At 46.5% G+C, this 14,600-nt stretch overlaps 1 protein-coding gene across 7 annotated transcripts in view; it reads left to right on the top strand.

The window, feature by feature from the left end:
• LOC112218165 (SRSF protein kinase 2) overlaps window positions 1-12,656 on the top strand; it is a 67,844-nt gene extending 55,188 nt beyond the window's left edge. For 2 of the 7 annotated variants that reach the window (XM_042301419.1, XM_042301421.1), the window contains 11 exons: window positions 207-313; window positions 948-1,113; window positions 3,710-3,735; window positions 3,898-4,210; window positions 4,541-5,461; window positions 5,628-5,743; window positions 5,885-5,992; window positions 6,270-6,339; window positions 8,269-8,361; window positions 8,984-9,076; window positions 10,253-12,656. In XM_042301419.1, the coding sequence (XP_042157353.1) occupies window positions 207-313; window positions 948-1,113; window positions 3,710-3,735; window positions 3,898-4,210; window positions 4,541-5,461; window positions 5,628-5,743; window positions 5,885-5,992; window positions 6,270-6,339; window positions 8,269-8,361; window positions 8,984-9,076; window positions 10,253-10,437 (2,198 nt within the window). In that variant the 3' untranslated portion in view covers window positions 10,438-12,656. The remainder of the gene's footprint in view (window positions 1-206; window positions 314-947; window positions 1,114-3,709; window positions 3,736-3,897; window positions 4,211-4,540; window positions 5,462-5,627; window positions 5,744-5,884; window positions 5,993-6,269; window positions 6,340-8,268; window positions 8,362-8,983; window positions 9,077-10,252) is intronic. The other 5 variants (XM_042301420.1, XM_042301425.1, XM_042301426.1 and 2 more) reach the window with 5 other exon arrangements.
• Window positions 12,657-14,600: the final 1,944 nt, after the last annotated feature.

The raw sequence follows: 14,600 nt of genomic DNA, 5'->3' as shown, positions 1-14,600 counted from the left end.
AATGACCCGGAGGCCGAATGCATTTTGATAACATATACTTAACTGTTTGAAGCCTGAACATTTTACTACATATAATATAGTAATGTGTGTGTGTATTCATGAGTGCAGAAACATGCAGAAAACAGTGCAGAAATGTTCTGTTTATTACCTATGACTTCCTCTATGTGCATTATAAAGCCGTGGTCCTCCTTGACCAGCTGTCCCAGATGTGTGTATGGTGTTTGAGGTTCTGGGGCACCACCTTCTAAAATGGATCATCAAGTCCAACTACCAGGGTCTTCCTCTACCCTGTGTCAAGAGTATTATCAAACAGGTATGCCACACACACACATGCACACACACACACACACACACAAATGTTCACCAACACCTGAACACACATCCTCATCAATATCCTTTCACACATACACTCCCTACACACACACATTCACATGTCACATTCACTTCCATCAACACTCTTTATTAGCACCATCAGAGAGGAACGCTAGGGATTTCCCCAGCCAGAGGCAGTACCTCAGGCCAGGCCAGGGTAGTACATGTTGTTGACCTTCACAGGCATTTCCCCTTCCCCCTTAAGAGCAGAGCAGCATGTGGACTGAACTTATCCCCTCATCTCTGCTGCTGCTCACGCAACTAAGCCGCTGCTTCTCCTACTTGAAAGGCCCGCTGAAGATGAATAGAAACTGTTCTCAACTTCAATGCAAAGCGCCTGAAAACAAACACGGGCAACTGTGCAACCCCCCCCCCCCACACACACACACACAAGCACGTGTAAACAACAAACAGAAAAACAACAGCAGCCTTGTCCCAAATGGAAGATGACTAAGATGAAAGGAATGGTTCATTTAGCGTTGCATCGGTGCGTGTTTAATCTGGGATGGGTTTGTTTTTGTGTGTGTTCGTGTGTGTGTGTGCGTTTGGGCACGCTTGTGTTCCTGTGTGTGTAGGTTCTGCAGGGCTTGGACTACCTCCACAGCAAGTGTAAGATCGTCCACACGGACATCAAGCCGGAGAACATCCTGATGTGTGTGGACGATGCGTTTGTCCGCCGCATGGCCGTGGAGGCAACAGAATGGCAGAAGGCCGGGGCGCCCCCACCCTCTGGATCAGCAGGTAGGGTACAGACCAGTGAGCACTGCCCACCTCCCCTCACTCTCTCTCTCTCTGTAGAAGAAAATATCAGAATAATTATAACCCAAAATCACCGTTTTTTTCTAAACCATCTGGCAAACTTTAAAGGTGAACTATCCCTTTAAGCTAATGTATATACAAATATCAGTGATGGGAAAAAGTACCCAGTTGTCAAACTTGAGTAAAAGTGAAGATACCTAAATAGAAAATGAAAGTCACCCAGTAGAATACTACTTGAATAAAATAATTTGGTTTTAAATATATGTAAGAATTAAAAGTAAATGTAATTGCTAAAAAAAAATATATCAAAAGTAGAAATCGTTTCAAATTCCTTATATTAAGTAAACCAGAAGGCACCATTTTCTTGTATTTTTCATTTACGGATAGCCAGGGGCAAACTCCAACAATCAGACATAATTTACAAGCGAAGCATTTGTGTTCAGTGCGTCTGCCAGATCAGAGGCAGTAGAGATGACCAGGGATGTTCTCTTGATAAGTGTGTGAATTGGACCATTTTCCTGTCCTGCTAAGCGTTCAAAATGTAACGAGCACTTTTGGGTGTCAGCGAAAATGTATGGAGTGTAAAGTACATTATTTTCTTTAGGAATGTAGTGGAGTAAAAGTAACAGTTGTCAAAAATATGAATTGTAAAGTTGTATTGTAAAGATATCCAAAACAGATACCTACTTAAGTAGTACTTTAAAGTATTTTTTACTGAAGTACTTTACACCACTGCCAAATAGTTAGTTATATTGTAGCCTCGTCCTCATTTCAGACTGAAGTGTTTTGGAAGTTAAACAGTGAATAGTGAATTGAATGACTTGTGGGTGTTCTTCCCTAAAGCCGTGTAGAGATCTGTACTTGACCTCAGGTTCAGTCTTTGTTGAATCAGTGCATGAGAGTCAAATCCATTATAGACCGTTTGATTATTATTGCTGAAAGACGAGATATATTGCTAGTATCGGGAAGTATCTGTCTCACAGTTTCAGTAGTTTGCTGTATAGTAGTAAGTATTGGTTCTGATCAGCAGTACCCTGATGTGTATCAGTATATCTGTCACAGCATTAATTAATCTATTCATCAAACGGACGAATCAATCGGACAAATCAATCAGTTCGGCGGTCCCTTAGTTTGTTGCTTCATCTTGCCAGCCTAAGCCAACTAGTCATTTTGGCTAGAGCTCTTTCCTAGTTTGATTGGCAAAGAGGTTGCTTGAGAGGTCGCGGCTCCACTAAAAGCTAGCTGATAGTGATTACGGAAACGTGCCTTTAACAAGGAGAGAGAGGAGGACAGGGTGGGAAGCGGAGTTGTTAAGCGTTTTTTTCTTTAGCCAGCTCACTCTTTGCTTCCACTCACATTCCCCTATTGTCTTAGGCCTGATGTTCCTTCAACATCCGCTTCAAAATGTACTGTTTGTTTGTCCTGTCACGTGTGTGTCACTAGCAGAGCCAGGGGTCAAGTAGTGTCGACATCACACGGCTGGACACTCAACTCATCCAATAGTATCCCTCGAATTTTGACAGCTCTAAGTAGCTATAATTCCATGCCTTACTTTTCTTCGCAAATCTCAAATCTCTAAATCTCTAAGTGTTCCATACACCGGTGGACACCACAGGAGGTTGGTGGCACCTTTAATTGGAGAGGTATAAGTGGAATTGTATCAAAAACATCAAACACGTGGTTTCCAGGTGGTTGATGCCATTCCACTGGCTCCGTTCCAGACATTATTATGAGCCGCCCTCCCCTCAGCAGCCTCCTGTGACTGACACATCTTCAGACTCCACACACACCTATGAGTCAGGTGGGAATGATGAGGGCTGTATGTGGACATTGCGTAACACACGGAGAAAAGGTTGATTACTATGGATCTAGGACAAGGGAATAAAGCCGTCTGGAATTACTTTGAATACATCCTCCTTTCAACTCACACAGTTCACCCAAAGATTGGGTATGCATTCTCATCGACGGGGCTGCAGTGGAGCAGGTTGGGAGCTTCAAGTTCCTTGGTGTCCACATCACCAACAAACTAACATGGTCCAAGCACACCAAGACAGTCGGGAAGAGGGCATGACAATGCCTTTCCCCCCTTAACATCTAGTCAAATGGCTACCCAGACAGATTTGCATTGCCCCACCCCCTCTCCACACCACTGCCACTCTCGGTTGTCATCTATGCATAGTCACTTTAATTAACTCTACCTACATGTACATACTATCTCAACTAACCGGTGCCCCCGCACATTGACTCTGTAACGGCACCCTCCTGTATATATTGTTATTTTTTACTGCTGCTCTTTAATTACTTGTTACTTTTATCTCTTATTCTCATCCATATTTTTTGAAACTGCACTGTTGGTTAGGGGCTCGTAAAGTAAGCATTTCACTGTAAGGTGTGTGTGACTAATATGTGACTAATACCATTTGACTTGATTTTTGATTTGAAGTCTTTAAGAGGGTCTAAAAGATATGAGGTCTTATTCAGAGGTACATATTACACAAGAGTGTGCGAGGGATGATCTGTTTGAAGTTGAACTTTCTCCAGACTCTGACTTTGTATGACTCTGTTTCATCCCCAACAGTCAGCACAGCACCACAGGTCAAACCGGTGAGTGGCCCAACGTTTTGTATTCACCTCATAAACAGAGGAAAAACCTGATTATGCTGTCCAATGTTTTTTTTAACTAATTGCAGTCGCTCAACAAATGGGCCAGTGTGTCACTAGCTGTAATAGACCCCTCCTCTCCTCTTCCTCTCTCCTCTCCTCTAGGTGGGGAAGATCTCGAAGAACAAGAAGAAGAAGCTGAAGAAGAAGCAGAAGCGTCAGACCGAGCTGTTGGAGAGACGCATGCTGGAGATCGAGGCCCTGGAGAAAGAGGCTGAGAAACAGAGGGCCACAGAGGGCCCCGAAGGTGAGGGGTCGACCCACTCCCCAAAACACACACCCCGCAACGCAGCACTGGGGCCCGCCGTCGCACTGGGTGAGAGCGATGACGACGAGGATGACGATGAAGAGGATGGAGACGAGGAGGAGGAAGGAGAAGCGGAGAGGGAGAGGCCCACCAGGCTAACCAATCACACCTGTGAGTTGATGTGTTTTGACTGTCAATCAGTGTGGTGGTGGTGATGGTTTTATAGTCATTCCCTCAATGTGTTGGTTATTCACGCATTCAGTAGTGTGTGTGACTCAGAGCTGTGTGGAATGGGAGTGAATGAGAACAGGAGGAGGATGGGCCCGCCTCCAACCTTTCACACTAGGTCTTCTAGAGAGGAGCAATGCCAGGCTGATTCATAAACAACTACAGTCTAACCGAAGCTCAATCTCGCTCTCTCTTTCTCCCTCTTTCTTTCTCCTCTCTCTCCCTTCTCTCTTTTTCACTCCTCCACTCTTTATCTCCCCCTCCGCCTTTCAGGTGCTGCCCTACCCCAGGAGCAGTCAGAGGTTCCCCCCATGCCAGAGGCAGCAGCAGAGCAGGAGGGGGAGCCCACCCCCAGCCCTGCTCCAGAGACAGAGACACAGACCCCCACACCCACTCCCACCACACCTGGGGATGGCAACACAGCCAATCCAGAGGGCCAGGCCGAGGAGGAGGAGGACGAGAAGGAGGATTGGAAAGAGGCCGTAAAGGAAGAGAAGGAGGAAGAGGAGGAGGATGGGGAAGATGACGAAGAGGATGAAGAGGACTTGGTTACAGCTCCGGCCGAGCCGCCGCCGGCGGTAGATAAAGAGGAGAAGGAGAGGAGAACAGATGAGGAGGAGAGGGGTGAGGAGACCAAGGAGCAGGAAACGGACAAAGAGGAAGAGGACGACGACGACGATGACGACGATGATGATGATGATGATGAGGAAGAAGAAGACGATGATGCCGATGAAACAGAGACGGGCGCTGACGACCTCAGCAACTCCACCTCCACCGCCACGGGCCAGAACAACAACACCCACAAAACCAACGGCCACGTCCTACTGGGGGGTGAGGAGAGGGAGAGGGAGAGAGGTCCCAGAGCCAACCATCCAGTCCCTACCTCCTCCCCCATCCATCTGCACTGCCCCCTGGTGGAGTCAGAGTTCAGCTGCACGGACAGGGACCAAAGCTCCCTCAGCTCCTTCTATGAGCTCTTCAACGGCGAGGTGGTTACGCCAGGCCTGACCAACGGCGCACAGCGCCACAGGGGCACGGCGCCACGCTTCCCTGAGTTGCCGCTGGACCCCGACCCGGGAATCCCCGTCACAGTGGGCGGAGCTGGTCAACCGGGGGGCGCGACCTCCCCTCACAGCCCCAATGCAGACCGCAGCCGTACTGTGTCGTTGTCTAGCACCGGGGACATGCCTAAAGGTGAGGCGTTTCTCCCTTTCTCTCTCTCTCTCGTTCGCTCTCTTTCGCACACATGTATGAACAACACAGATGTGCAGGTACAGTACATGGAGTCACAGAGACACACATTTGCTGTACATAATCTGCCTGTCCTTCTCGACAACATTAACCCGTTTATCTAAACTAGATGATGTGGTTCTAGCCAAGGCCAAAGCAGCAGACCTGCTGGTCAACCCCCTGGACCCCCGCAACGCTGACACACTCCGAGTCAAGATAGCTGACCTGGGCAACGCCTGCTGGGTGGTAAGACGTGTGTGTGTCTGTCTGTGTGTGTGTGTGTGTGTGTGTGCGCGTGTGCGTGCCTGTGGTGTTCTACAATAAAGTCATTTGCATTATAAACAGTAGTCGTGAAACTATCTCCTTCCTCTCCTTTCTCTTTCCCAGCACAAGCACTTCACAGAGGACATCCAGACCAGACAGTACCGCTCCATAGAGGTCCTGATAGGAGCTGGCTACAGCACTCCTGCTGACATTTGGAGCACCGCCTGCATGGTGAGCACACACAGACACACACAGACACACACACACACACACAGAGACACACACACAGACACACAGACACACACACACACAGAGACACACACACAGAGACACACACACAGACACAGACACACACACACACACAGAGAGACACACACACACAGAGACACACACACAGACACACACACACACACAGAGAGAGACACACACAGACACACACACACAGACACACACACACTCATACAAACACAGTGCTGATGGATGATCCTGTCCTGTGTGTGTCCTGCAGGCGTTTGAGCTGGCTACAGGAGACTACCTGTTTGAGCCCCACTCTGGAGAGGACTACTCCCGGGATGAGGGTCAGTCTCTACATATTGCGTTTCCGAATGGTTCAGACTCATACTAAACCTAATACGGCATAATACTGCACTTTATTGATCTACGCATGATTACAGTGGTAGAGGATTCAGCTGTTTTAATATTTGCTGTTGTTACCGTTGATTTTGAAGGTGTTTAGACTGAGTAACCGTGTAGTTACAGCTGTTGTTGATCTGTCGTTTTGAGATTTGCTCAACTGAATTAAGTGATAGCATTTAGTACGATGGTAATACCTTGTAGTACTAGCAGATTGGAGATAGTATAACGGCTACATTTGAAATACTTTGTATTGCAACGGGCCCAAAGTAGAACATTCTTGAATGGGTTAAAGATGTCACAGATTTTAGTATAGCCCCCTCTAGTTTTCCTATCCACTAGTGTCTCTCTCTCTATCCTCACCTTCTACATCTTTACCCTCACTCAACCTATCCCCGAATCTACATCTATACCTGACCTGACTCATCCCGCCTTGTCACGCCCTATCCCCGTATTCACATATATACCTGACCTGACTCATCCCGCCTTGTCACGCCCTATCCCCGTATTCACATCTATACCTGACCTGACTCATCCCGCCTTGTCACGCCCTATCCCCGTATTCACATCTATACCTGACCTGACTCATCCCGCCTTGTCACGCCCTATCCCCGAATCTACATCTATACCTGACCTGACTCATCCCGCCTTGTCACGCCCTATCCCCGTATTCACATCTATACCTGACCTGACTCATCCCGCCTTGTCACGCCCTATCCCCGTATTCACATCTATACCTGACCTGACTCATCCCGCCTTGTCACGCCCTATCCCCGTATTCACATCCTATACCTGACCTGACTCATCCCCCTTGTCACTCCCTATCCCCGTATTTACATCTATACCTGACCTGACTCATCCCGCCTTGTCACGCCCTATCCCCGTATTTACATCCATATCCCTGTATTTACATCCACACTCCCTACACCTCCCTATCCCCGTATTTACATCCACACTCCCTACACCTCCCTATCCCCGTATTTACATCCACACTCCCTACACCTCCATATCCCCGTATTTACATCCACACTCCCTACACCTCCCTATCCCCGTATTTACATCCATATCCCCGTATTTACATCCACACTCCCTACACCTCCCTATCCCCGTATTTATATCCACACTCCCTACACCTCCCTATCCCCATATTTACATCCACACACCCTACACCTCCCTATCCCCGTATTTACATCCACACTCCCTACACCTCCCTATCCCGCTCATCCTCTATACCGGCTCACTCCTGGCCCCCACTCCCCACCCGCCCCCATGCTGTCCATCATGAAGCCCTAGTCCAGTTGACCTCCTGCACACTGTCACCTCAACCCTCTTGTTGACCTCATGTCCAGCCATCCACATTTGACTCCATAAATACCATGTTAACAATATTACACCACCACATACTTCACCAAAAGGGACTTGAACGATAATTCACCATACTATTGACATGAATGGCATGTCCATATGTACGGACAGATACTGCCATGATATCTTCATTGACGACAATGAGAGCCACCATATTTGGGAATGAGTCTCTCAGATTCAAAGATAATAGATGCATGTCTCTCTACTCCAAACCCACGGCACTCTCTACTCCATCTCACCACCTCTGGTGTGGGGTCACTAACACTGAGCTCTCTGTCTCTCCCTCTTTCACTCTTTCCTCCTCTTCCCACCTCTGCCTTCCTTACTTGTCCTACTTTCTTGTTCTCCTTTTCCTCCTTCCTTCCTTCCTTCCTTCCCTCTCTTCATCTCAATCCCCCGGTTCCTTGTCCTCCTTTTCCGCTCTCCTTTATCTTTTCACCCTATTCTCCCTCTCTCCTTCTCCTCCTGTCCCTGTTCCCCTTCCTCCTTTCTCCCTCTCTCCTCTGTAGACCATATAGCCCACATCATTGAGCTGCTGGGCGTTATTCCACGGCACTTTGCGCTCTCCGGAAAATATTCCCGGGAGTTCTTCAACCGAAGAGGTAGCACCAGGGAAAGTTCTGGTGGGACGGAGACACACAGACGCCTGAGCACACACAGTGACTCAGACAGACAGACATGAATATAGACACAGTGGAATGGGAATTGTATAAGCTGTCCAAAAGCAATAAGGGGTTTTGCAGCAAGTAGCCTGGCTGCCAAGACACCATTGGTGTGCACCAGAGGAGGCTGGTGGTAGGAACTATAGGAGGACGGGCTCGTTGTAATGGCTGGAATGGAATCAATGGAACGGAGTCGAACACGTGGTTTCCATGTGTTTGATAGCAATTCCATGATTCCATTCCAGCCATTACAACGAGCCCGTCCTCCTATAGCTCCTCCCACCTGCCTCCTCTGGTGTGCACAGCTGTTCAAGACCGCACTTGAAGCAGGAACAATATGTCTGTTTGCTTTATTTCACATATTTAGTCATACTCCTCTCCAGTACCTTCTGGAGAGACTTACTGTCCCGTCAGTCAGTCTGTCCGTCTATCAGTGTGGTGTCTCCAGGTAGCAGTGTGTCCATCCATCCCTCCAGTGTGTGTGTGTGTGTGTGTGTGTGTGTGCATGCTGTAATGCCGTGCCTGTTCTCTTGTGGTGTGGGCTGTGGCGGCCGGGGTTCAGATCACATCGCTCTGATCACGGAGCTTCTGGGGAAGGTTCCACGCAAAGTGGTCGCCGCCGGGAGGTACAGCCGAGAGTTTTTCTCCAAGAAAGGTAACGTCATGACGAGGTACTACCCCAACGAGGCAGACAGGAATACACAACAGTATTTATCTCTAAATTTTAGTACATGTAACAAAGCTAGTCGTCGGTAGTATTTAAGTAGTGTGTCCACCTAGAAATACAAACAGTACATCCATTAGAAAATGTGCGCTTTCCAGCTTTGGTTATAAATATCTTGCTAGTTTCACCAGTATTAGCATAGTAACTTTATCCCTACCTGTACATATCTACCTTAATTACCTTGTACTCCTGCTCATCAACTCGGTTCTGGTACCCCCCCACCCCCGTGTATATAGCTAAGTTATCATTACTCATGGTGTATTTATTCCCCATGTTATTATCTTTGTATTGTTTTTCTATTTTTCTCTCTGCGTTGTTGGGAAGTAAGCATCTCACTGTTAAGTGTACGCCTGTTGTTTACGAAGCATGTGACAAACAAGATTTGATTTGAGCCACTTGACTGAGCTCTGAGTACTATCCTCTACGAGTCTACGGCCTGTCTACCAGTCTATGTGTGTTACCTCTGTGTCTCTCCTTGGTAAGTGTCTGTGTCTTTAGAAACGGTATGCTTACCCTGCTGCTAGCCTGCTTCTCTCATGTTCCAGTCATGGGGCTCTAATATTCTGATTACAGCTCCTTTTCTTTGATGTTCTCGATCTCTCTCTCTCTCTCCCTCGCTCTATCAAAGGTCTCGTCTGGTGTAAAAGGATGTCTTAATTCATTCTCCTTTTATCTCTCTATGGTCTTAATGTGTTCTGACGGACTCAGTCGCTCGCTACTCCAGGCCCTTGATTTGACTTTCTTGGGCCGTGTCTCAATAGTCTTCAGCTTGTGTCCTTTCCTTCATCTATGGTACACTGTAAGTAATGTTAAATAATGACAATAATTACAGTGAAAGCGATGTGAGGAAGCATTGCTTCCACCAATTCAGTGTAGATGAAAGCAAAGAGACATGGGAAGGATGCCACTGTGGAGTATTGAGATGCAGCCCGGGTTCTACTCTCTTTTCTCTGTCTCTCTCTTAATCTCTCTCGCTTCTCTCTCTCTCTTTCTTGCTCTCTCACTCTTTCTCTCTCATGGTTAGTCTTTACAAATCATAGCTCTTTAACTAATTACTCTTCCTTTCTCTCTCTCTATTTCTCTCTCTCTTTCTACCTCCCCCTGTAGGTGAGCTGAGGCACATCACCAAGCTGAAGCCCTGGTCCCTGTTTGATGTGTTGGTGGAGAAGTACGGCTGGGCCCCTGAGGATGCCGGCCACTTCACCCACTTCCTGCTGCCCATGCTGGAGATGGTCCCCGAAAAGAGGGCCTCAGCTGGGGACTGCCTCAGTCACCCCTGGCTCAACTCGTAGCGGCACCAGCCCCCCTAGTGGCAGCCTCCACACACTGCTCAAAGCTAGGCACTCAAGACTGGAGGGAGAGGGGGAGGAGGAGAGGGAAATGGGAGACTTTCTTGGCCCTGCCTCGCCCTGAGCCCTCCACACACACACACACACACACACACACACACACATAGGCATGCACACATGTAAAACAGACACCCGCAGAGCCTCAGCAGGTAGAAACCACAAGGTTGTCATAGACCAGATAGAGAAAAGCTGCTCCTCTGCGGTCCTCCCCATAAGTCCCATACGACCCCTCACAGGAGGAATAGAGCGGACGGAGTTAAACTTCCACGATTCTAGACAGGTAGGACAGAGATCCCTGCACAACATGGGGAGCAGCCATGGTCAGGACTGTGTCTTCCAAGACATCTCCTACTTAGAAAGGCCATGCAGTCTGAACAGAAACTAACCCGCTCATATGAATGGGTTCTCTGCAATGTCCTGACCAGTCTTATCCTGAACCTAGACCTGTCCTCCACCCTGGGTTTCCTATTGGAAGTCAATGAGCACCTCTATCAGAATGCTGACTGTGTGATAGCTCCATCTGCCTGACCTTACAACAGCACGGCCTAAACCTGCTGAGGCAGAAGTGTGTGTATGTGTGTGTGTGTGTTTGTTATTAGTCTGGGTCTGCACTGCACATTCTGTAGGTGCAACAGGCAAGTGTATGTACGTCCCTCTCCTACAAAGGCGCAACAAGACTTCCAAATTAGGAGTCGGCCCTTCACATTACTCCTCTCATCCCTCTCATCCCCCCCAAAGACCCAGTCCCCTGCCCTGTTCAGCCCCCCTAGCCACCCAGCCAACAACACAGCTCCAGTCCCATCCCCAGCCACCAGGGTGCCCCAGAACTGAACTGCTACCACACAGACAGACAGACATACAGACAGACAGGGCACGGAACAAACAAAGATCCTAAAGACTGATGCTCGATGAGCCGGACTGCTTGATCTGTAAAGAGTTTAACTGTTGGGAAAAGGAGTGAAGTGTACGGAGAGGCTGATTGACAGGAAGGGGTGATGATGGTAATGATAGACGGATGTTACTTAAGAGTTGTACATTTCATTGGTTTGTTTGTTTTAGTTTTCTTCCTGTCTTTTTATTTCAAAAGTGAAAGGAGTCACCTTTTTGGTGCCCCGTGTGAGGTTATCCAAAGTCAATTTTTTCCTTTTACGAATCCTCCCTCCCATTGGATATTCCTGATTCAGTCACACCATTCCTGACCTCTTTTCCTCGTTATCCTTAAAACAAGAACAATCCTTATGAGTCCCTGTGGCGTGGCACGTTTACCAGATATGATTATTCCCCCTGTAACCTTCACAGGAAACCCTCAAACTTGATCCTTAGCTTCTCCAGAAGGGGTTAGTCAAATGGAGGTTGCACTTGTCTTTGTAGATGTTGTTCAGGGATATATCTTTGTACATAACTCTGAGAGATCCGGCTCTGGAGATAAGACCGACTTACAGAAATGAAGAAAAAAAACACATGCATCATTCCTAAAAGAGGCTGTCACATGGACATGGATCTGTCCTCCAGAGCAGACAGTGGTGAGAGGCTGAGCCATTCTGGAGGCCACCAGAATATCAAACTGTGCCACTCTGTGGCTGATGAGGGTACTGCATTCCTGCACACTGCAGCACCTCTCAGTGCCAATGCTTCTACGTTCCACTCCACTTCTCTCTCTCTCTCTCTCACACTCATCACAATTAGTCCAGTTGCCTATTTTTCGCAATAAAATAAAAATGAGTATAAGTAAATGGTGAGATATTTTTTAAAATATTTAATTAATTTAAAGAAGAAAAAAAAGATACAAAAATTATCTGGTTGTTGTGAAAGTGACCGAATCTCGTCCTGTTGAGGTGATTGTGTTTGTCTGTTTTAGAGATGTTATTTCTTTTGTAATTATTATTGTTATATTATTATTACTGTAATTAATCTGATTAGTTATTTTTTACTCAGTTGTCACCTCTTCCTCCCCTCTTACATGAACAGTGCTGCTCTATTTGGACTTGTGACGGTGATGAAATTGATCAAACATTTTTGCAATAATAGTAAATTATGATTTTTTTTGCACCAAAAGCTCCTGATCTCACTCTCAGCCATGCTGACTGTTCTTCCTGACATCGACAGAATCGCGTCTCTTTTCTGTGTTTTTCATTGACAGATTTAATAAAATTGTAAATTAATAGAGTCTTGATGTGGTCTTTGACAGTTTACAGCAGTTTTCACTAAATACTACTAATATTGTAACTTGTGTATTGAGGATAAGAGACGAAAGCTGAGATTTTGATGCATTTTCAGCCTTGAGACGTGCATATAAAATATATTTCACTAGCAAGTGTAAAAAGACGACAACAAAAAAACTTCAAAATGGCAATGTATTGTTATCACTCAGAATGCTGGTCAGTTGACTTGACACACCTTATTACATTCTAATACTCACTAAACGATTCAGACAACATTATTCTAACTCCATGACATTGCATTATTCTAATTGCACGCTGAAAGATTATCCTAACAATACCCTGAGATTACTAGAATAGTATAAAATAATATTCTAAGGATCGTCACTAAATCAGATATATGTTAAAACTCACTTCTATTTTAATTAAGGGAAAATACTCTGCAGTGTTTACAGATAGTGTAAGCACAACTGTAAGTCAGTTTTAAAACACAGGCAAATCACATGCACCTTCAAGTATAAATGCTGTTTGTCTGACCAGCAGGGAAATAGTGTTCAAGCCATAAGACTTACATACTGTGGGACTATAGAACAGTTTACCATGGTAGTTATTGAAATATTTGGACACCTTAACCAAGCAATGATTCACATTTCACAGGTAAAAGGTACATTACAACAACGTATACATTGAGTCATTCACTAATGTAACATGCAGAAGGCCAGGAGTTTTTACCAACCACCTGACCAGGACTTACTCTGGGCCCTTACAAGGTCAAGAAGAACTCTAGACCCTAAATATGAGGCATCGGTGATAGTGTTTGAGAGCATCACTTCTTCTGACTGTTTTACAAATCACCTTGCGCCTTAAATATTTATGATGTTTAGATAAGTCAGTCGGGTCAGTCAGTGATGCTATCAAACACAGCCTATGGCAGATGCAGTGATATGTGGGTGTTGTGAGGGGAGTCGGACATTCTTGAGCAGCAGGGGCTTGGCCAGCTCCAGAATGTCTAGGTTTGGGTCCAGAGGCCTCCCCATGCCACCATGATGGCAAACACAATGACGCAAAGTTACTCTCCAACTTCAGTCTTGGTAGCAAACTCACATACTGTACATCAATGGAGGCTGCTGAAGGGAGGATGGCTCATAATAATGTCTGGAACGGAGCGAATGGAATGGCATCAAACCCATGGAAACCATATGTTTGATACAATTCCACCCATTCCGCTCCAGCCATTACCATGAGCCCGTCCTCCCCAATCAAGGTGCCACCAACCTCCTGTGCTGTACATTCAGTAAATGAAGTCCATGTGCAAAATATCTAGATATGACTATTGTTGATGTTACAGAAAATGTTTGTAGTTTTGAAACTAGACCTTCTCAATCCAGGACCAGTCAAATGTACCGTGTGGGTGACCAATCCAAAGACTCTGGATAACAACTCAGCCACTTGGACCTTCCCCATTGAGAGACTGTTGCTGAGGGCATGGCCCGCCAGCTCTGCCATCTCCTTTTTGAACCAAGGCACGTCCTGGCACTCGTTGGCCCTGGCATGGTTCAGGATCCACTCTGCCACCTGTTCCCCCTAAAGACAACAGCTATGGGTGTTAGAAGCTCATTGGATACCCCACATCCTCCATCGCTCACCAATACAGTGTCCCACCGGTCTGTCAGGGTGGCCCTGAAAATCATACAATGTAATTTGCTGGATTTTTGTTTTAGATTCCGTCTCTCACAGTTGAAGTGTACCTGTGATTAAAAAAATTACAGACCTCTACATGCTTTGTAAGTAGGAAAACCTGCATTCAAACTGCAAATACATCCACATCCACCCAGTTTGTAAAGTCATAAGCTTGGTGTAGTCATTGCATGCTAGGAATATGGGACCAAAGACCCCCCCCCCCCTAGTCTTTGGTCCCATATTCCTAGCATGCAATGACTACACCAA

This window comes from Oncorhynchus tshawytscha, linkage group LG19, assembly GCF_018296145.1.
Source record: "Oncorhynchus tshawytscha isolate Ot180627B linkage group LG19, Otsh_v2.0, whole genome shotgun sequence".
In the NCBI taxonomy this organism is placed as follows: domain Eukaryota; kingdom Metazoa; phylum Chordata; class Actinopteri; order Salmoniformes; family Salmonidae; genus Oncorhynchus; species Oncorhynchus tshawytscha.
The sequence above is the reverse complement of the archived record's forward strand: the minus strand, read 5'-3'. Positions and strand labels throughout refer to the sequence as shown.